This window comes from Erpetoichthys calabaricus, chromosome 6 (genome assembly GCF_900747795.2).
Source record: "Erpetoichthys calabaricus chromosome 6, fErpCal1.3, whole genome shotgun sequence".
NCBI lineage: Eukaryota > Metazoa > Chordata > Cladistia > Polypteriformes > Polypteridae > Erpetoichthys > Erpetoichthys calabaricus.
This window is the reverse complement of record NC_041399.2, coordinates 139,959,263-139,982,434: the sequence shown is the minus strand read 5'-3', so window position 1 is coordinate 139,982,434 and position 23,172 is coordinate 139,959,263. Positions and strand designations below refer to the sequence as shown.

Below are 23,172 nucleotides of genomic sequence, written 5' to 3'. Positions count from 1 at the left end.
CAATGGACAAGGGAAGAACCAGCAGGATGGCAAGCATGAGGCAGCAGGGAGCTTAGATGAAATGGGAAGTGCAATGGAACAAAGGCTGACTTGGACGGACATCTGGAAAGCAGAGCCCCAGTGCATTAAATTCCTAATCCAAGCTGTTTATGACATTTTACTGTGGTGTTATGGGTCCACAGCTCTCCCAGCAAAGGCAGTTAAATAAATAATCACCGCGCTCGCAGCTTAGCGAGGGGGTGTGGTGACTGTAGCAAGACGCAGGGCGAACTGCGGTGTGGGCGTTTCTCACCGAAGTGCACAGGTGAGGGACTGCCCACATCCGTGATTGTTCCTGTGGCTAATGCGCTGCAGCTGCCATGTCCTCTCTGCATATGCAGAGAAGTCCGAGACGGTTAGAGAAGTAAGAAGTACAAGAACAGAAATGAAAGAAAACAGGAGGTTGTAGGAGAAAGCAGGAAGCAAGAGAAAGAGAGCGAGTGCGCCGGTGCGAGTGAGTGAGCGAGCGAGAGCAGGCTCGCAGCAGCTGAATAGGCAACCTGGGTGTTAGGCCGACACCCCAGGCGTAGTAGTTGTTGTCGCTCCCGCAGAGTTTTATGAAGGATGGGAGTGATTGGAAGGTGGAGGATTCTTCACGGATGACCGCGGGAATCAGGACTTGGGAACATGATGTCCATCACGTAAAAGCCTTGGCCGTTGGTGGGATTTCCCAGGTCACTGTCACGGATAGCCAACCGGAGCCAAGGATCGGAAAGGCGACTGACAGTAGTAGCAGGAGTAGGTAGAAGGCCAGCTGCAGAAAGAGTGTCTCTCTTGTTGAGCAGCCCAGATGGTAGTAGCAGGGGAGCCGCCAGGCTAACAGAAGAAGCACCGGGTTTGTCATTTGTTTTTAAAGACTGCTTCCTGTTGAACGTTTTAACCTCGTTTTAAAGGATTGTTGTTTTGTGTATTTTAACCTCCACGTTTCATTTAATGGATTATTTATTTATTGGACATTGCACTGCTGCACTTTATTAGAACACTGTTTTGGATTGCTGTGAATAAAAGCACTTAGCACTTTTAAACCATCCCCTTGCTCATTGTTATTGCCTCACTATCTAGCTCATCGGTGACATTACCGACGGTGTTGGGTTCAAGGGCTCCCTAACAGAAGATGGGAGCATGGAGCCGAACCCGCATCGTCACACTTACCCAGCCCTGCAAACCTCCAACTGTGGGGCAAGGCTGATACACCTTCCTGTTCACTCTGCTCTGGTAGAGGGGCAATCAAACAAATCCTGAGCAGTGGTCCAAAGGCCTTAGGGTAGGGTTGCTACCAGTAGCGCCATGACCTGTTGCTGAGAGTGTCTCCTCAGCCATAACAATAAACAGGCCCAACTGTCCTCACAGGAAGAAGATAACATTCATCAAGGCAGGTCTACTTTCCACTGCACAGGACTGGCAGATGATAGTAGATCTAGGCAAGCAAGATACGTTTCCGGCACATATCACGGCAACATCATTGTGACAAGACATTTTCATTGTGTCAGTGGCCTCAAAACAGCTTACCCAGATAGAATTGACTGTGCCCTGGGAACATTGTATAGAGGAGGCATTTGAGAGGAAACTGGCAAAGTAACAGGGGCTTCTTGAGGATTGCCAGAGACAATGGTTGCAAGCACGCTGCCATCCAGTGGAAGCAGGTTGCACAGGCTTCACCGGCCTCTCTCTCTACAGAGTCTACACACTGCTGGGCATGAGTGTGCTGCTGAGAACAATAGCCACCAGGAATGCAATGGAGGCAACAGAAAAAGCTGTGGATTAAGAGGGGTGAGCCATGGCTTAATGCTGCTGGGACGCAAATCAGAGCTTGATCAACCCTGGCTGGGTCACCTGGGTGAGGGTATATGATGTTGTGAGACTAGATAAACCCTATGAACCCAGGAAACATCACTAATGATGCATCCCAGCATATCTGTAGGATGCATCTTTCACCTTAGGCAAAATTCATGCATTCAGTCCATTTTGAGCATAAGGTTGAATAATGGTTATGTAGATTATGTGACTCGAATAATTTGAGATTTTTTTCACGAACATTTTGGTATTGTTTGGTGTTCTTCAGTGTTGGCCCCATTAATGTCCATTGTACCAGGAACTTTTGTCCTGCAAACATTTTTTAAAACTTTTGTTTATGATACAAATTTAAACATACTTTCCCTTCTTTTGTCCTTCTTTTTGAAAGTTCTCTCAAACTTGATAGAAATGCTAAGAGACTGCACCTTGCATTGTCATACCATAAATGGCCTGCTGGCTCTGTTGAATTCTCTGGTTTTCATCAGCTTTATATAAGTAAGGAGCTCACCCCCTCACAATCTTATTTTGGACCCTTCTGTTCCTGACTGACTTGACAATACTGATATTTGCTAGAAATTCAGGCTGTGATTTATGATAGCCCTTCAAAAGCAGACAAACATTTTAATACATCAAAACACATTCATCAAACTACAGTCATGCTCTGGTATTTAAAATTATCTCAGAATTTGATTTGTAGCACCATATAATAAAATTCCAATTCATAATCCAGTGAGGAAGGAACGTGGATGAAGCCTACAGCATTGCAGTGTGTTATCTGCATTGCACTCAGTGCCAACATTAACACACAACACAGAAAACTCCCAAACTGAAACAAAACAAAGGGTCAAAGGAAAAACTAACTATAAGAATCAGTTTAAAAAAAAAAAAGACAAAACACAATTAGATCCTGACTGCTCCAACATTTTTCCCCCACAGAGAAAGCCATTTTGTAAGTAAGTAACTTCTAGAAGAATGACAGAAGCAGTTTGTGACATGTAAAACCTTGTACTCTTTCAGTCATGGCCTGAACATACATTTTGAATATTCTTTTTCTATACTTTAATTACTGTATATCAATGTATTGATCTGCACCATAGGACTTCTTATAATTACTTTGTAATTGTACTATTAATCAGAGTTCCTGTCCTCATTATTGAATCTTTGCTGAAAATACATTGCCATAGAGTCATTTGGGAGTAAACAGGACCTCACAGAAAATGTTTGAGACCTAAACCAAGTAGGTACCACAGGATTTAAGATTTTTCTTTTCTTTCTCACCTGCAAACACACTAAAAACAAATATCTGGTAGAACTTTTTAAATAACTGCTGTTAATTAGTCACCAAGAAACAATTATTGCTTAATAGATTAGTTTTTATATATTCATATAGTTATAAAGGCCATTAAATGATACTTGATATATACATTATAATAATTTTCATTAGTAAGTTATTAAATAGTATATAATGCTTCTTTAAATGTTTACAAATCATTTATTCATTAGATGTAAATCTTTAGGCAGTACCTAAAGCTTATTAATGGAAGTTTTGTCAAATATGTTATTTTGATTTCCTTGTCAGGTGCAATTTGATAATGAGTTCTATCAATTCACAGATTCAGTAAAAAAATAAATGCATACTTCAGATCTAATTGGCTTTTCTTTGAAGACAGAGAATGATAATCATAAGATGAGATGAGAATTTATTGTTATGAGCACAGAAAAAAAGTCACACTGTACAATGAAAATCTTACTCTGCCTTTTCTTCCAGCCACCCATACATGCAAATGAAACATAAAGACAATACAGTTAACGTGTTAATAGCCAATTCACAATAAGAAAAAAAATTCCACAATAAATAGAGCAGTGAAATGTAATCATATGTAGTGCAAATACTATGACTATTATGTAAACACATAAATCAGATAGTGAGACTGAAACATAATTTTAAAAACAGCATATAATGCAGATATCATAATTGAAAAGGTGACTGTAAATTACTGGCTGGGTCTAGATGCTAACAAAGTCAGGTATTGTGAGAGGAAGAGGTTATGGGAATCATTCACAAGTCTCATTGATTGTGGATAAAAACTCTTCAATTGTCATGTGGTTCTTGATTTCACACTCATATAGCATCTGCCTGAATGTAGGAGTGTAAATAGTTTTGAGGGTTGGTGCTGACTTTAATAATTCTGATGACTATGGCATGGTAAATGTCATACATAGATAGAAGAGTTGTTCCTGAAATGGTTTGGGCAGTCCTAACCACTCATTTAATGGCAGAGCAGATACCAAACCAAACTGTGATGGTTTTGGCAAGAATGCTCTCAATAGTACCCCTATAAAAGCTACTAAGTATTCTGGTTACCAGGCCAAATTTCTTTAGCCTTCCCAAGAATTACAAACATTATTGAGATTTATTGCCAATTGATTATTGTTGTGGGATCAGGTAAGATCCTCACTAATGTAAATGCCAAGAAACACATAGGTTTTCATTCTTTCACCTTTGCTCCAGGGAAGTACAGTGATGTGTGTTATGCTCCCTCTTTTTCCATGGGATCACAATGTCAATGTCAATGTCACACAATCATGTCCTAAAATGAATTAACAGATTACCAAGTGAACTACCTCCCTCCTGTAAGCTGCCTCACCTCTCCTGGTACTCAGTCCTATGACTGTGATCTCATCACCATATTTGACTATACTGGAGTTATTCTGAGAAACAACACAGTCACTCATGAAGAGGAGTATAAAGCAGGGCATTTAGCACACAGCCCTAAAGGGGTTGAGGGGTCCCTGTTTTTATATTGGAAATCATTAAACATTGCACTATTTTCATTCACTTGAATGGAAATTAAAATACCTGTTTTGCTCAGATTGTGTAGTGTTAATAAATCCAAATCATAATTTTAATACAGATATTTGCATGGCATTATAATATACAGTATAAGCACTTCATGTACTAAAGAAAATACTCTTCAGAAATTAATATTTTACTAAAGAGAAATTACTAGGATGTCATTGTCAGGTGGGAATTTGGAAATACAGAGAGGGAAATTAAATATAAAAATAAGTTAAAACTATTTTTTTTTCTAATTTTTAGTTGGTTAAGCAGACAACCTATGTGGATGTGCAATGCCCACCCTCATCCACCTGTAGCTACACCCCTATTTTACTTATAAATCAGTGTGTGCCTAGTATTGCTGTATACTAAGAAGTGTTAAAGGCTATAACCTGCCAAACAAATAACACTACAGCCCTACAGTATATGTAGTTTGTGTGTATTTCTGCATAATAGTCTCAAAACTACAGAGTAAAAATAGTCCTGGAAAGAGCACCAATCCATCACAAGAGACCACCCACTAACACAGGCAAACTGTTTTTGTAGATGTGGGAGAACACCCGTAGTATCTGGTGAAAAAATTATGCAGGCAAGGGGACTATGTGAAAATGCTATACTGAGAACTGAGTGTGGAATTTGAACTCAGTATGCTGGATCCATTAGGTGTCATCCTGTGCATTTGTATTTGTATTAAATCTATTTTTTTTTCATTTCACTTAAGGCTGACTTTAAGTTTCTATTGTTAGCGTATTACTTTTTATTTGTGTATGTTTTTGGCTGTTTCAGATTAATAGTGATGTGGTTTACTGGAAGAGGAATAAGGATGGAACTCAAGAAGCCATTAAAGTCAACAAACAGCATGTGGGGCAAATGGTATTGACCAAAGAAGTTGGCAGGGATGCCCAGAAGAACATTACTGATCTTTACAAATTCAAAGAAGGTCAGTGAGTCTTAAATGCAACTGTTTTATATATACATCTAATATTCTGGTAAAGTGAATATAAATTCACACAAGGGATTTTAACATATTTTATTCATTTATTATTTATTGTATGCTATTTCTAAAAGTGCCTTACATCTTATTCACTTATTAAATTCTTCATGAGAATATAAATAAACTGTTAAGGCAGTGGGACTGATGTATTAAAATAATATGATAAGTTGGTGGTTCAGGATAAAAGCCCTAATGTGAACCACAATAGTGAGAGGCAAGATGTGCTGTTCAAAGTCTGAATGGAACAAAATACAGAAGTTACTGGTAATTTGCAGATTGGAATTGAAGTACCTGCAGACAAGCTAAAAATAAAATTACATACATAAAAAAGGTATCTAAAGCTAAAGACTGCTAGGATGTTTGGACTATATCAAGATCATGAACCAGTCATAGCTTCCAATCACAGTACAGCCTCACACTCTCTCTTTCCTTTTCTAGAACGTTGATTCAGTTCATCTGGACATAGTTCTTTTCCAGGGAGATACGTTACATCACTCATCCAAATGACTTCCTCAGTCTCAGTTGACTGCAGGTTTCTCCAGCCTTATAAACAGTATCTTTGCATAATGACTGAAACTAGCACCATTGACTAACAATGGGCTGTGTGATCGATGATATGCAAATTGTCTATTGATCCATGGCCATGAATACCATTCACAAAGAGTTGGGGAATTGCTGCAATCACAGCATTGTAAGATGGTGAAAGATGTACCCTTAGGCCCCCTCCTCGGTTCAGAGATGGTCGTTCCTTTTTCACATAAATGGCCTCCTTGACTCCTCACTCAAACCAGCGTTCATCCCTGTCCAGGATGTGCATATCTTCATCACTGAAACAGTGACCAAGCTCTTCTGTGTTGTGCCATCCGCTTCGCCAGTGGTTGTTTGGTTTCCCTGATGTATAATTCATGGCAATCCTCTTGGCACTTAACTGCGTAAGACCTGGTTTTTTGAAAAAATGCGTCTCAGCTGTTCCGATATTCCTGACACATAAGAGATCACCAAAGGTTTTTGCTTAGGCAGCAGTTGTCCTTCCTCTCTCCTGGATTGCTTAGAGCATTATTTAGGTGTCTTCCCTGCTTTGACAAAAGTCCAGCTGGGATAACCACATTTTCTCAGGGCCTTTTTGATATGATGTTCTTCTGCTTCCCTGGCCGCTGTGTCTGTGGGTATGATGTTTGCTCTGTGTTGTAAAGTCCTGATGACACCTATTTTGTGCTCTAGTGGATGGTAAGAGTCAAACCTTAAATACTGATCCATATGCGTTGGTTTATGGTACACATCAGCTTTCAAATGTCCCCCATTGCTGATGGAAATTTCACAATCTAAGAAAGCTATCCTGTCACGTTTCATGTCCTCCTTGGTGAACTGAATGTATTTATCCACTAAGTTGATGTGGTCAGTGAATTGTGGTACCTCCTGAGATTTGATTTTCACCCAGATGTCGTCCACATACCTGAACCAATGGCTCGGTGATGTTCCAGGATAGGATAATAGTGCCCTATTTTCCACTTCTTCCATATACAGATTGGCCACAATAGGTGAAACTGGGGAACCCATGGCACACCCATGTTTCTGCCTGTAGTACTGGCCTTTGTATATGAAATATGTGGATTGAAGACACAGTTCCAAGAGCAGGCACATTTGGTCGGTGCTGAGAGTGGTCATTTTACTGAGTGTGGGGTCATCCTGTAATCTCTTACAGACCACCTCCACTGCTTGGTGTTTTGAGCTGCCTACCAATGGGTTGAGGACAGCAGCCTGGAACTTTGAAATGTTATATGTAACCGAATTGATCATGCAGATAATGGGTCTTAATGGTGCATCCTGTTTATGTACAGTATCTTCAGTAAATGATACAGACTTGGTGTAGCTTCCCCTGGGTATAATCTGTGGTATGAGGTCCGGTCAATAGCGTTGTCATGCACTAACTGTTTGAGACAATCTATTACCTTTTTCCTGTAACCACTACTTAGATCTCGTTTTAGGGGTTCATAAGTGTTTTTGTCACTAAGCAGAGACAAGATTTTCTCATGATAGTCTGTCTGGTTTAGCAACACTGTGCACCTCCCCTTGTCTGCCAGAAGGATGATGATGTTGTCGTCCTTACTGAGTACCATGAGAGCCTTCCTCTCCACAATACTGATATTGGGTGCAGGGGGCTTAGCATTGCTGAGACATGCCGAAACTTTTATCCGCAGTTGCTCCGCACACAATTTTCATATCATTGATCACACGGCCCATTGTTAGTCAATGGTGCTAGTTTTGGTCATAATGCAAAGGTACGGTTTATAAGGTTGGAGAAACCTGCAGTCAAAGGAGACTGAGGAAGTCACTTGGATGACTGATGTAACGTATCTCGCTGGAAAAGAACTATGTCCATATGAACTGAATCAACTTTCTAGAATTTCCTTACCTGGATTATTGAGCATGCATCGAGACACTCTCTTTCCTTTGTTTGCAGCTAGCTTTTCACTTAATGTTTTTGCTCAAGTGTTAGATATCAAACGTTAAGCATTTTTGGAGCTCAGCTCAATAAAGCTATAGTTGCTAAGGCAATTGAAGGTAAATTTGAAGGATATCAGTGATAAATGAGGATCGGAAATTTTGCTCTCCACCTTTCAAGTTCCTTTAGGCCAAAGTATTCTTCCCTTGTACTCAGCAATTGAATTTAAAAATGATGTACTCATGTTGACAAATATTGTACATGTAAAAAAGAGCTGCCTTTGTATTTGCACTTTATGTAGTCTGTGACATTATGAAAAAACTCATTTGTAAAGGTCTATGGAAGGTGCAAGTTGTAAAAGTCAAATGCTGTGAAGACCCTGAATAAAGTTAACATGTAGCTGTAGACAGTTTTAGTCTGTATTTTGCAATGATTGGTCTTCTACCACTGAAACTAAATGCGCTAGAGTAACTATGAACGTTTGATAAGACAACTTCCTAATCATAGAAATCTGCCCTTTTTAAAGGTTGTACGGTAGGCAACATTGTAAAAGACGGGGTCAGCGGTATGCAGCTCTGCATGGCAGACTTGGTCTTTGAGTTGGTTTTAAATCCTAAATTATAGGCTATTTTTAACTACACATTTGAACTCTTCCACAATAATGGCAAATAATTAAAATTGGTGTATAACTTAATATGTTAATGATGTATAGTTCATGGGAACAACATGACTTTAAAAATTCTCAGCTGGAATAGAAAAGTTAAAGAAAAAATCAAAGCTAATTTTAAGATCACACAAAATTAAAATTACATATTCTGCCTGTTTTGGCCCTCTCACTAAAATGAGATGTGGCTCTAATTATTACACAAAAGAGCACACCTTAAACTTTGCAGATACATTTTAATCAATGTACAAGCAAGAAATCATATTTAAGACAGTTTACCAAATAAAAGAATTTCAAAATAGGAAACAGGTTAGCAAAAATTAAGACAATAAGACAACTGGGTAAAGAGGGTAAAGATAAAAGACTCAGTTATGTTATGAGCTAGACCAGGGATGGGTAAAGTCGTTCCTGGAGGAAAGTTGTTTTTTAATTAAGCAACTGGATTGGAACAAAAACCTGCAGCCACTGCGGCTCTTCAGGACAGACTTTGCCCACCCCCAAGCTAGACCTTAGCAAAATCATACAAGAAAGAAATATATAGGACCTAAATTAACATGTTGCATAAGCTTTTATTACTATCAAGAAGGAAAATGTTTTTGATTTACTGTTATTGTACACATCTTTATTCATTTATTCAGCTCACTGTCATGGTCTGGCACCATGTCCACTGCTGTTTCCTGCATTTTCATTGGCAGGCACTGGTCCCCTGCAAACCTTTAACTGGGCTAAGCATGTATGAGAATTAGATGAGATAGAACATCTTTATTCAAACATATTAATATAATGGTTCTGCAACTGAATCCTGGTCTGGGGGCAGTTTGTGTGGAATTTGCATATTTTCTCAGTGTCTATATGGGATTCCACTTCATAAGGATAAGTATGTCAGATTAATTGGTGACTCTAAATTGTAGGTTCATGTCTGAATAAGCCCTGTGATGAACTGGTGTTCTATTCAAGGGTGGTTCCTGCTTTGCACCAAGTGCTGTCAGGATAGGTTCTACTCCATTAACCCTAAATTGGAATAAGCAGATTTGCGGGTGAATGGATGCTGTCTTTCAGTTTAAATACATGCTGATCAAAATGCATTTATTTACTGGTATTGTCCCATCTCCCCAAAGGCATAAATACCCTTAACATTTTGCATGAGTTACTTTTTTGCTTTCTTCTACCTTTTGCTTACCTTGCTTTCTTCTACTTCCTCTCAACCAGCACACTTTATTTAAATGTCTCACATCAACAATCTATACTGCTATTCTAAAATGTTCAGTGCTTGTTTCCCAATTTGTTTTTGTCTTATGCGTTTCTTTACATCTGAATTTCAAATGGCTCAGTACTACATTTTTCTTCCTTCTTCACTCAGTGTCAGCCTTCTATTCATGAGACATTTTTGAAGCACACTTGCAGAATCTATTGATAGTTATTATGCTTTTATATTTAGCTAGCTGTGCTACCCATCTCAGAAGGTCTGTAATATAAGTAATCAATGTAGACCCCAGTGTTAATATTTACAGGGCATCATGCAATGCATATGTCTCTGTTATATGCCATTTGGTATGGAATTTGTAAAAGCAGTGTTAATGTTTGTGATGTGCCTTCTATTGGAATGACAAATGCAATGCGTATTATTAATATAAATGTTTGTGATGCACTATCTTTTGAAATGACAGAGATGGACGGACACAGAGACTTTCACCCTTTTATTAAGTTGGATCTTGACAATGAGTGTTTAGTTAAATTTTGAAACCTAAGTTTACGTATCAAGTCAACCTTTTTTTTTTCTTCCATCTTTTTTTCCCAAATACTGTGTTTGCAAACTCTTATAATGTCTATGTTGTTTACACCAGTCTTCACAATTTACTTCTTTCTTGTACAAAGTCTTTATAATGTGTTATGTATATATAAGAATTTAATACTAAATATAAGGTCTATTTAATGTTTCAAATAATTGCATTGAATGTGTGATGTGCCTACACCCTGGTATTAAGGTGCACGTTACAGCCGGAACTTGTTTTATACATAAAATGGTGGAAATTTGGTAATTGCTGTATTTGTGTCTGTCTTTATTAACTTACTATTATACTGTTGGTTTAAGTATAAAAACACAACAGAATTGGAATGCAATTATTTGAAATATTAAATAGACCTTATATTTACTATTAATTTCTTACATATACATAACATAATGATACTTCCTTCAGTACAGGATTAGCAGCATGGAACATAGGTCTTTCAGCAGTTCTTCAGCAATGCTCAGTTTTTCTTTGTCATTTTCCTTGACCTTTTATGCAGTAATATTTCAGAAAAACAAAAATATACATACAAATATACATATAAATAAATGCACTATGAAATGTGACAATAAATAAATAAAAACGAAACAATAAGTGAACATAAATTAAATGTGTCATGAAATATGTTTTTGCCGCAACTTTGCATATGCCAATGAGACACGTTGGCCGGGAAGCAGCCAGTTTAATGCAAGAAGCACTGAATTTATTATCTTCTCAGAAGTCTGCACCTAATATGTAGTGTCTGTCTATAAATGTAGCACTTCATGGCCAAAGATTTATGTGTACTCGATTAAAAATTCACCAATCAAATTATAGTACTTGCTAGAGACCACCCTCTCAACTTTGACAGGTGAAAATGAGTTTTAATTTCAAGCAGTATTTTGTGCAACATATTAGCTCATTGAAACAAATAAATTAAGAAATAATTAAATAAGGCCTACAATGGATTGGTTTGTTCCTGCCTTGTGCCCTGTGCTAGATGGGATAGTCTCCCGCGACCCTGATCAGGACTAAAGCCAGATTTATAGTTCATGTGACGCATGCTACAGTGAACGCTACTGCTACACAAGCGTTGTACTGTTTATACTTGTGCGCGTACTCTATGTAAAACTGGAAGATTCCACCAGGTAGCAGTGTGAGATATCATCACAGTGAAAAAATGTTTGGCTTTGCTGTGTTGTAAATTGCCTGACACATTCATTAAATTCTGATGACACCTTGCCACAATATCTCTGAAAAGGATGTTTGATGATTGCATCCATCAATCCAGGGAAGCGCCCATTCCAGCAAGCAAGACAGAAACAAGATCCCTGGACAGGGCATCAGCTCATTGCAAGGTGTACACAAGCATACACATACACTAGTGTCATTTCAGTGTCACAAAATCCCCAAATCTCCATGTTTTTGGAAGGAAACTGGAACACACTGTGGAAACAACCCACCAGGAAAACATGCAAACTCCAGGCAGGGAACATCAGAGATGTGAGTCCCTGAGAGGCAGCAGTGCTACCGCTCTGCCACCGTGCCGCCGCCACATGTGTAATTAGTAACAGTATTCATTATTTAAATGAAGTTAATGATTTATCTGTAAAATTTAACATAACACACTTTAATGCATTTCATCATTAAAGTGATATCAAGTATAAATCTAAGGATTCTAAATGTGCAGAGAGCTGGAATATCAGAAATGTAATGTGTTCTGTGTGGCTATAGCTGCTTGCCGCTGCTGTCAGTTCAGGAGGAAGCCCAAGAAGCAAATAGCGATTATTAACTGGGTCAGTTTTAAGATGATGTTTACAAAGGTCTACTTTAATGATAAAATAAACTATGAGATTAAAGTGGATATTTTGAGATTAAAGCTGAAATGTCCACTTTAATCACAAAATAGACCTTTTCACTGTGTCTTTAATTTTTTTTCAGTGGCTCAAATGTGCCGCTGTACATTCTGATGCTGCTGTGAAGGTGCAAAAAAATAAATAAATAAATTTTTAAAAAAAAAGCACAGAAAATGGTATGTGAGACTTTTAAAATGCATTGTGTCATTACGCTGGGGAATATGCGACGCTTGAATATAAAAGCACCACAAATGCATTTGTGTGTCAGCATTTTGCTTCACCACATCGAACCATTCATCAAACATCAAAGTGTGCACATCGATCCTGAAGGTATTTGCAGAGTGGCTTTGTGTCACATGTGGACAGTAAACAGACACTCTGACATCACGTTCCAACTCGATCACACTGCGCCTCCCAACTTTTTTCTGGTATTACAACTCGCACACATGTCACGTTAATTTCTGAGGATGTGCTCAGAGGACCCATGAAATGAACGTCGGGAATGCGTGCGTGTTCGTATACTGACCATGAAGTATAAACTGGCCCTAAGGAAATGAAAAATAATTAAATAAATACACGAAGAAAAAAAAGCATGACTTATTTAATGATTTATGCTCAAATATCACTGTGTTTGTTTTTTGTCATATTTCACAATGCATTTATTTATTATATTAATTTTAGTGCAACTTTATTTTCAGTTTTATTGGCACTGTCATTTTCTGGTATTTTGAACATGGTTGCCAGTCGCATATTTGACATAGCACAAAGTGTGATGCCACACTACTGCAAGTATATATGATGGTGGCATGGTGTAGGAAGTGTCCTAGCTCTTGGGTAATTTATAACAAATTCCACGCTTGCTTGCTTGCTTTCAATCTTGATTTTTGGTCATATTTTTGCTTTGATTTTTGACTTTTACTTATCCTGTTCATTTTGGCTTTGACACATTTATCTTTTTGTTCTTCTAGTTACAACTCTGTTTTTTGGAAATTCTTTTAACAGCCCTTTAACTCCAGGTCTGTTTTTTTCCACCTGTACTTTAATAGAACAAGCCTTATTTGTTCCCATCAGGGAACAATGTCTCTGTCAAATCAGAATACTACCATTGTTGTGGAAGCACAAAGGTTTAGGGTGCTCTTATAAATTTTGCTGCTTCAGTCAAGCTATACCATACATGATGAATTTTTAATTTCAGATGTATAGAGGACACCATATACTTGAATACAAGGACATAATAGTTTATGGAACAGTTTAATTATATGTTCACAATTTCTTGAGCACATTATTAGCACCGGCAGAATCTGGCAAAACATAGGATAGATACTGTTGTAGAGGTAGTGAAGATACATAGATTCTCACTGTTCTTAAACAGTGATTTATTTTATTTCAGGGACCATGGGAATGCATTCAGCCTTGACCCAACTTGCAAACCCACACAGAGATATGGGTATAGAGGCTTACAAATCAATAATAAAATATATATTGAACAAATAAAGGCAAAAAAAACCCCCACAAATATTAAACAAGCAACGCAAAGGCCCCCCCCCCACCCAGTTCCCCAATGGTGGTGGTAACTCTACATACACGAGACAAATAACACTTGACAAAGCAGTGAGCACAAAACAGTTAATGATAAACACTCCCAATTTAGTCCACAAACAGTCTGGTCCCACAGAGGCAATGATGGTGAAAATGAACTGAGTCATCAAGTGAACAGTTTCCTGTTATTAAAGGTTTGTCATACCATGTTCCAGTTGCCGTGTGTAAGTTGGGAGCTCTCTCTGGGCTAAGTCGTTCAAGTGATTTCATCTGAGTAAACATCTTAATCCTATGCAACTAGAACACAATACAGTAATCCCTCGCTATATTGCGTTTCAACTTTCGCGGCTTCACTCTATTGCGGATTTTTTATATATAAGCATATTTAAATATATATCGCGGATTTTTTGCTGGTTCGCGGAATTCTGCTGACAATGGGTCTTTTAATTTCTGGTACATGCTTCCTCAGTTGGTTTGCCCAGTTGATTTCATACAAGGGATGCTATTGGCAGATGGCTCAGAAGCTACCCAACCAGAGCGCGTATTACGTATTAAATAAAACTCCTCGAATATATTGTGAGCACCCCTAGAGGATATGGCCGCTCCTCAAAAAACGCTGAAAGATTACCTTCACATTGCTGCCATCCTTGCTGAGCTTACATGTGGCTGCTTTGTCAAGCGATATGCTTCCTGCACGGTGCTTCGCATACTTAAAATATCAAACAGCACGTATTGATTTTTGATTGGTTACTTTTTTCTCTCTCTTGCTCTGACATTCTCTGCTCCTGACGGAGGGGGTGTGAGCGGGGGGCTGTTCGCACCACTAGACGATACGGACGCTCGTCTAAAAATGCTGAAAGATTATCTTCACATTGCTCCCTTCCGGCTTTGTCAAGCAACATGCTTCCCGCACGGTGCTTCGCATACTTCAAAGCTTGAAAGGCACGTATTGATTTTTGATTATTTGTTTCTCTTTGTCTCTCTCACTCTCTCTGACATTCTCTGCTCCTGATGGAGGGGGTATGAGCAGAGGGGCTGTTCGCACACTGGCCTAGAAAATACGGACACTCCTCTAAAAAATGCTGAAAGACTACCTTCACATTGCTCTCTTCCTTGCAGCTGGTTTGTCTGACGGTGCTTCGCATACTTAAAAGCCAAACAGCCCTATTGATTTTTGATTGTTTGCTTTTTTCTCTCTCTCTCTCTGACATTCTCTGCTCCTGATGCACACTCCTTTGAAGAGGAAGATATGTTTGAATTCTTTTAATTGTGAGATGGAACTGTCATCTCTGTCTTGTCATGGAGCACAGTTTAAACTTTTGAAAAAGAGACAAATGTTGTTTGCAGTGTTTGAATAAAGTTCCTGTCTCTCTACAACCTCCTGTGTTTCTGTGCAAATCTGTGACCCAAGCATGACAATATAAAAATAACCATATAAACATATGGTTTCTACTTCACGGATTTTCACCTTTCGCGGGGTGTTCTGGAATGCAACCCCCACGATCGAGGAGGGACTACTGTATAGACAAACATAAGGCAATGAAGAAGATTGCTAGTCAATGGAAGAGTGTGCATCTGTACTCTGCAAACTTGATCTGTCCCATCTTGGCATCACAGATGACTTGTGCATTAACAGAATGTCACTGCCTATGGTTAACAAAAAGATTCATTCTCACTATATTCTCTTATTGCAATATAATTGCATTAAAGTGCTCCAATTATGTTAGGAAAATTGGACATGCTGCAAATTGCCTTTTTGTGTTGGTAACAACATGTTATGTTATATGTATATGTACCCACACCATGCGAAAACTGACAGGCGGGCAATGCAGAGTGAAGCTTGGCTAAGATATTACCAACCTGACAGCCAATTCTTGGAGAAGTTACAACAGGTAGTCTTACTGACAAAAAAAATACATAAAAGTTCTTCAGTCGAAATACACATAATTGGTCCTCTTAGAAGGGAACTAAAATACATCATATTCATCATATTAGAGCTCTAATAAATTTGTCATGTCAATGCACATTATAACAGCTTGGAGAAAGGAATTAGTATGCATCAAGTCATCATTTAGCTGGTTTCCCTGCATTTCCCAACTTAATCAAGGGTGTTGTCATTTTCCAGTTTCTCCAAAATGTTGCACATACATTGCTCAAAGCTGCCGTAAATATACTGTACACACATTCCTCCATCAAGTTTTCTTTTAATAAATCCCAGTTTTAGCATGTTAAGTTGTATATGCACTTTAAGCCTCTTTTTCTGCGTACGCAAGCTTTACAAGTGAGACCCTGGCCTTAATGGATGAGGATGGTGCAGGGTCTTGTTTCAGGCATGAGAGTGACAAATGCATGCAGTCTCTCAGGTCATCTGTGGGGAAGCTTCAGTTGAATGGGGTCCCTTAGTCTACTTTACACACTTTAACAAACAATCATTATCTTTTGTAAAAGCTCTTTTTCTCACTCTTATTGGCTAATACACTTAGATACTAACAGCCTATTAATTTAGTCCAAGGGTGTTAATGCAGCTCCTTTATCACTCGTGTGCTCTCTTACTTAGTTGAAGTTCCACCAAATTAAAAGTCAAAATGTATACACTGCACTCACTATTCAACACAGCACACATCACATATCATAGTATACATCCTAATGTCACTGATTTGATTGCACACTTAACTTCCTTAATTAGCCTCTTTGGGAGACGGTGCAGACAATGGACTGAATTTATTTACTTTGGTGAACCATTACTACTATGGAGCAAGAAAGTCAGCAGAAAATCTGGACATATTTAGCAAGTCTCATATAACAGATCACTTGTTATTAAATTTGTTCCTTTTGAACTTTTGTGAAGAAGAGAATTACAAAAGTTGAAAATATTCATATTGTTACAGTGTTCACACATGCAGGGTGTGGGACTTTGTCATGGCTAAACATTTTAACCCAGTGCTTTTCAAATTCACAGCCGATGTATTAGCCTCTGCCAGACAACATTCACACAAACATACACACATACTGTATATATATATATATATATATATATATATATATATATATATATATATATATATGATACAGACTTCATTTACTGTACTTCACTAGACCTAGACCTTAACCAATGTTTACATCTGCCTATTAATATGTATCTAAATGAATTAAGTTAATATATTGGCGGCTGTTTTGTACTGATGATAATTATTATTGCCATTTAAAAGTGAAAAATCTATAAGGGTTAGGGTCTTCTCTACATTTTCAAAAGTAAAACAAATCTTGGCTTGAAATATTTTTTTCATGGAGAAAGAGTTATTACAAAATGTCACAACTAAAACTGGCTATATTTATTTACAGGAAGTGAAGAGGAAAGACTCTCAGTAGAAACTGCTCTTACATATGGCTTAAATCGGCAAACAGTTCAAATGGAAGCAAATGATGTTGATATGGAGGTGCGTCTACAAGATGCTATCTTAATTGGAAGCGACTTCAAGCTGAGCCTGGAATTCAGAAATCGTTCAAGAGAACGCAGAACCATGAGTATCTATGTCAATGGAAATATTGTAATTTATACTGGGGTTACAAGCAAAGAATTTAAATCTCAGACTCTGAAAGTTTCTTTGGAGGCACAGCACAGTAAGTAGTTTTATCACTATGCTCACATTTCTTCACAAACTAAAAGTTGTCAAAATTCAGAAACATTGTATAATAATGCACATTTAATAAAACAGTCAATCATCTGAATGGACATTAAAGTTGCAATGTGAGAAAATGAAAAAGGATTTGAAGCTTCAGATTTTCTGAATCGTTACATATTTAGTATTAAATGTCATCACATGGTCGACAAAATTCATTGTCATTGTGGCTGATTATATATAACAATATATTTCAGTATGTATTTAATTAATAAAGTCATCCAAAAGTCAGTATTCTTGTGTGAAAAAGTAAATAGACCATTAGTAACCTACACCTAAACACTTTTTAGCCTCTTAAATTTCTTTAGAAACAGTTTAGTCCAATCCTGCATTATCAGCTGCCTTATCTTGGGAACATATGCAGATTTTTTTTATCCAACACAAACTTCTTGTTCCAGGTCCTGACACAAAATTTTCAGTGTTCAGGTTTAGACATTGATTTAGAATTATAAGAACATTAAATTTTCTTCCATACTTGCTCATTATTTGGCATCACTTGTTACTTGACCCAGATGAAAATGAACTGACAGAGAGATTACTTTGCAGTTTCCTGAAGAATTACTTGATACAAACCAATATTCATGTTTCTTTCAATGACAGGTCAGTCATTACTAGGGGAGACAAAGCGTCAAAAAGCCACACAACCAGCAACATACATGACTGATAATGATTTTTTTTACAATGTTTGGTATGACAAAATGCTAATTTTATCCCGTTATATCCCAAATGCAAATGTTATGTATTCTAACTTTACCCAGTATTAAGGAGGTGTGGACATTCAGTACTTTGTTATGGGAACCTTTGCTACACTGTACTATCATGCTGACTATTCCTTAGTTTATTACCTATCATGTACAAGTGACATCCAGTGTATCCAGAGAGTACTATTGACTCAATCATTTCTTAGTTTACAAGTTGTTTCATTATTTAAACCTTTGCAATTCCAATTATTGTTGAAAGTTAGTGAACTTCACCTCTACCATCAATTTTTTTCTTTGTTCTGATCAACTTCAGGTAGTAGTAATCTTACTAAAAGGTTACTAATAAGGCAAAAGAAAATGCCATTGTGGTATATAAAACTTATTTCTGGAAGCAAGATAGTTTTACACCTTTTTTTTCTTAGTAAGATTTAGACATGATAGCCACAATTAGAAATATTAACTATGATCTTAGGTCATTTCCATTCAGATCAACAAAGTATTAAATACTTTTTACAAAATTGCTTTACAAGATGATTTAACTGAAAAATGAAGTGCATCAAAGAATCTGTGCATTAGATCTAAAGAGTGTCATTTCTTAATAAAGTATTAACACTGCTGGCTCAACACATTACCTGCTGGATCACAGGCTCACCAGGCAAATAAAAAAGAATTAAACTATCATCATTATTAGATCAGACACTTCTATCAAACTGATCGAATTCACATTCAAAACATTGCAAAGATTCAGATAATCCAAGAAGGACAAATGTTTTTTCATGTTATAAGTTGCAACAAGGATGGTACTTATTATAATAATTTTTAAAAATTCTTCTAACAATAAACTATTATTTTCACTATTATTTACTGTACATTCCAAAATTAGATTATTATTTATAATATATTTATAATATAATAATGACAATACACACAATAAGTTTAAAAAAACAATTTATAAATCTTTCTGTAATAGTTTGTTATGTACCTTTCCGTTTAGAATAAGAAAATGGCATATGTAGTTGGACGGAGCACTACTCTATGTATTCTGAAACCAGAATTAGTAAAGAAACACATCTTGCTTTGATGCTGTAGTTTTTAAAGTATGTAACAATCAGCATTTTTATTTATCAAACATGCTGTGATCATACTCTGTACAAGATTGTCAGGATAAAGATTTAATTTTTTAGATTCTAACTATTACCTCTTTCTGTTTAATAGCTCGAGTGGTGGATGTTTCAATACAATCAAAAGATTACATTAACCACCTAGTAGAGCAGGCAATGCTTCACTTCATTATCACTGGCCGTGTAAATGAAACAGCACAAATTCTGACTGAGCAGAAGGTCATCTCTTTCCAGATACCAAAATTAACAGTTAAGGTCAGTATTAATTATTCTATAGATTTGTTCACAGAAGATAAAAACACACACAGCCTGATTTGTTTTCTTGTGTGAAATGTGATTCATGTTTTGTCCATTTTACTTATATAAAAAAAGAAGAACAAAAAAAACACCTGTCTGTGGCTGGGCATAATGTTATCCGGTGTCCACAAGAGGGCTGGGATGTCTGATGAACAAAGGCAACAGGAAGCACAAATAAAAATGTAAAAGCTAGAATGTCCAACGAAAAAAGACAACAAAATGCACAAAGAAAGAAGGATGGAAGGGCTAGCAAATACGGTGAAAAGCAGTGCCTAAATGCACAACGTGATTAAAACAGATGGACTTACCATTGTGCCTATAATTTAATTATTCTGGTGTCTTATTCTCCATTAGAAAAGGTAGATTCATTAAAAGCATACAAAAAAAATTTAGATGAGCCTAGGCATACTGATCTTTTCACATATGTTCTATAGATTTTATTACCAGACTCTGCCTTTGGAATGAATGGTATACATATAACTTTCAGCCTTCTGAATTAAAGGCAAACAGTCACATTTTCCTGTCTTTTAACACCTAAAAAGTACTCTTTCATGTGGGAGCTTTAAACAACAGTTTTCTTACATTCAGGGCGGATGTACCATCAGGGCATTCCTGAGGCAGACCTAGGGGACCATAATGACATCATCTCTAACACCCTAATCCCCAAACCCCTGGTAATTTGGACGCTCAATTCATCCGCACTGAACTCAACAAGTGGGAAGGTCGAAGAAACAATCAAGTATACAAATCAAGAGTGGAAATGACTACATAGCTTGAAATGTCTAGGTGCCCTTGTGCTGAATTGAATATCAACTTTCTGTTAGATAGCTCTGTTGATTAAATCACATAGGGGCCTGAGTGGTCTTAATTTGACATTGCTTACATTAGCTAGTATTCCAGTCGTAAACGCTGAAATGCACTCTGGTTTGTTATTAGGATGTTGTAGCTAATGAATGGTTACATCGGCCAGTAGCAGAAACTTAAATATTGATTTGAGAGACTGTGACAGTCCAGGTTGACAACAGCTACCATTATGTCCTTAAACCGATAGCCATGTACTGAGATGAGCCAGGGAGATAAGGACACATAACAGCAAGGCTAGGTGCAAAAGTGCAAATAGTGCTTTTATTTAAACAAACAGTATTCCAAATTAAAGTGCAATGCTTCTTGTTTCATAAATAAATACAGTAAATAATCTATAAAAGAAGTGTCCATGCAGAGGTTAAAATTCAACAAATAGAATAATAAATAATCCCTAATTCAATATTAAAATCCCATTGTCAGATTCTATCCAGCCATTAAAAACAACCGTTTCTCTAAAACAGGTATCTCCTCTGTTTTACCTTTGCTGTCTTTTCAGCATGAGGACATGTCAGTTGATAGACTCAGTCATCTTTCACATCAGACTCAGGTCCTTACCACCAGTCCTTTATAGTCTGCAAGGTGCCACGCTAAGCCTTGCTCCTTTCTTCCATAAACCACAATCCCTTGGGCTTTTGTGTTAGCCACTGAAAGCAGTAGATCACTCCTGCACTATGGTGCACTCATCAGGTGTGACCTCTCTGCCAGCTCAAGCATCAGCCACAACTCCTCTCTGGGGCTCCTCTCTTTTTAAGAGACTCTACCTCTCTCCTTTTCTTTTCACTTTCATTTTAATCTCCATTCATTCTCTACTTCTCTCTTTATTTATTTTCTCTCCCTGTTCTCTGCTCAGGCTCCATTTTATACTTCCATCGCGCACAGGTGCCACAATCACAAACTCCAGGGTACTAACAAGGGAATTGGCTGCTGCACATATCCACACGTGAATGAGAGGCCTGCCAATCTCCTCATCAACACTCCAAAGTCATTCATTTATGCAACCACTTTCACCATGTGCACCTAAGCCTGTCTGGAGCCAGAGTACTCCATATGTATTTATTTATTTATTTAAAACTGTATCACCATGGGCCCCTAACACATCTCATTACAGAAAAAAAAAGAAAAAAAAACTGAAAACAATATGTAAGGGGCCGTATGAAACTGTCTTGCTATAAACAGCCATAATCATAGACTCTATAAAGCAGTCCAGAAAATGACACAGTCTTATAAAAAGAGACAACCCAAACTAGCATTACCTTTCACTCCAAGTTATCAGGGTTAGAGACCCTTTTAATGATACAATCTTAGGGTTGTCAGAATGGAGTTCCGCTCCTACCATGTACCATAAGACAGCTAACTTTGAAATAGAACAGCTTATACAATACTAGAGTCAGCAGCCCCGAAGAGGTAATCCATTTTCTGTTAATGAATTCTTTGTCAAACTATTTGTCCATTAGTAAAGAAAACTATTTTTTTTTAATTTAGGAGGTGTTAAAGAAATATTGTATGACAAAGAATAAAACTGGGTTCACTTTTTCCCTGGAGCAGCAACATATGATATTCAATATCAGAATCTAGACATGCATGTGTTCTATAACTTCTTCTAACTCCACATTATATTGTATCTTGGGTTGAGGTGAAGAAGAACAAGTCAGTATGTTCAGTGATGACATTGTTGTCTATAAATATTGCAACTTTTCATATAACTCCTTTAGAAAATTTCAGACATGGGCCTGAATATATGTGAATACTAGGGGGCTCTGCCCCCTGCTCGCTTCGCTCGTCCACCCCCAGGTTTGGTTAACCGGATATACAATTTAAAGTGATTGTTATTTTCATTTCATTCATTTTTTATTTCTTGATATTTGCCAGTAATAAAGCTGTAGTGAATGAGTTATCCCCCCGCCCCCCCAGGGCGCGCCATGCGCCAGCCACTTCGCGTCTCTGCCTCTCAGGTTGTGAAAAGGGTGGCTGAACACACACTAAAGGGGATGCAGTCGCTCCTCTGAAACCCCCTCTTAAATGGTCATACAATGGGGAACAAATACATTTTTTTACCTCCTCTATGTTCGATCAGGTGGCTTGCTGCTGCTGCATGTGCCGTGCCATGTGATCTGCATGTTGCCCTGCACATCGATCATTTAAAAGCCTGTACAGCAGCTGTCCTTTTGTCTCACTTCCTAGTCTTGCAGGACGTTAAAGTGTCTCTGAGAAAACACCTCGACCCAAGATTTTTTTTATTATAATAGAAAGATATGAGCCTCACTAAGGCTCAAAACAATATATGCGGAACGCCTAAGTTGCACATGGTTACAAGATATCTGGAAGACCTGGATAAACCTTTAGTTTTAAGAGGCTTCTGTGATGGTTAAATAGGACTTCTGAAAAGTGCAGTCTGATTGGAAATATTCCAACATATTTTTGTATGCTGCCTGTGAGCTGCTATCCTTATTTAAGACATAAATTGGAAAAATATTAAAAATGTTCATTAAAAATAAAATAAAATATACTGAGCAGACACATATTCTGCCAAGTTAAAATGGAGATAGATATGTTTGAAGGTGCGTTTCTTGGG

At 37.5% G+C, this 23,172-nt stretch overlaps 1 protein-coding gene across 4 annotated transcripts in view; it reads left to right on the top strand.

Moving 5' to 3' along the window:
- The window catches only part of LOC114653566 (coagulation factor XIII A chain-like), a 252,900-nt gene that overhangs the window by 162,022 nt on the left and 67,706 nt on the right, over positions 1–23,172 (top strand). For all 4 annotated transcript variants that reach the window (XM_051929077.1, XM_051929078.1, XM_028803954.2 and 1 more), the window contains 3 exons: positions 5,459–5,612; positions 17,280–17,558; positions 19,534–19,694. In XM_051929077.1, coding sequence (XP_051785037.1) covers positions 5,459–5,612; positions 17,280–17,558; positions 19,534–19,694 — 594 coding nt within the window. The remainder of the gene's footprint in view (positions 1–5,458; positions 5,613–17,279; positions 17,559–19,533; positions 19,695–23,172) is intronic.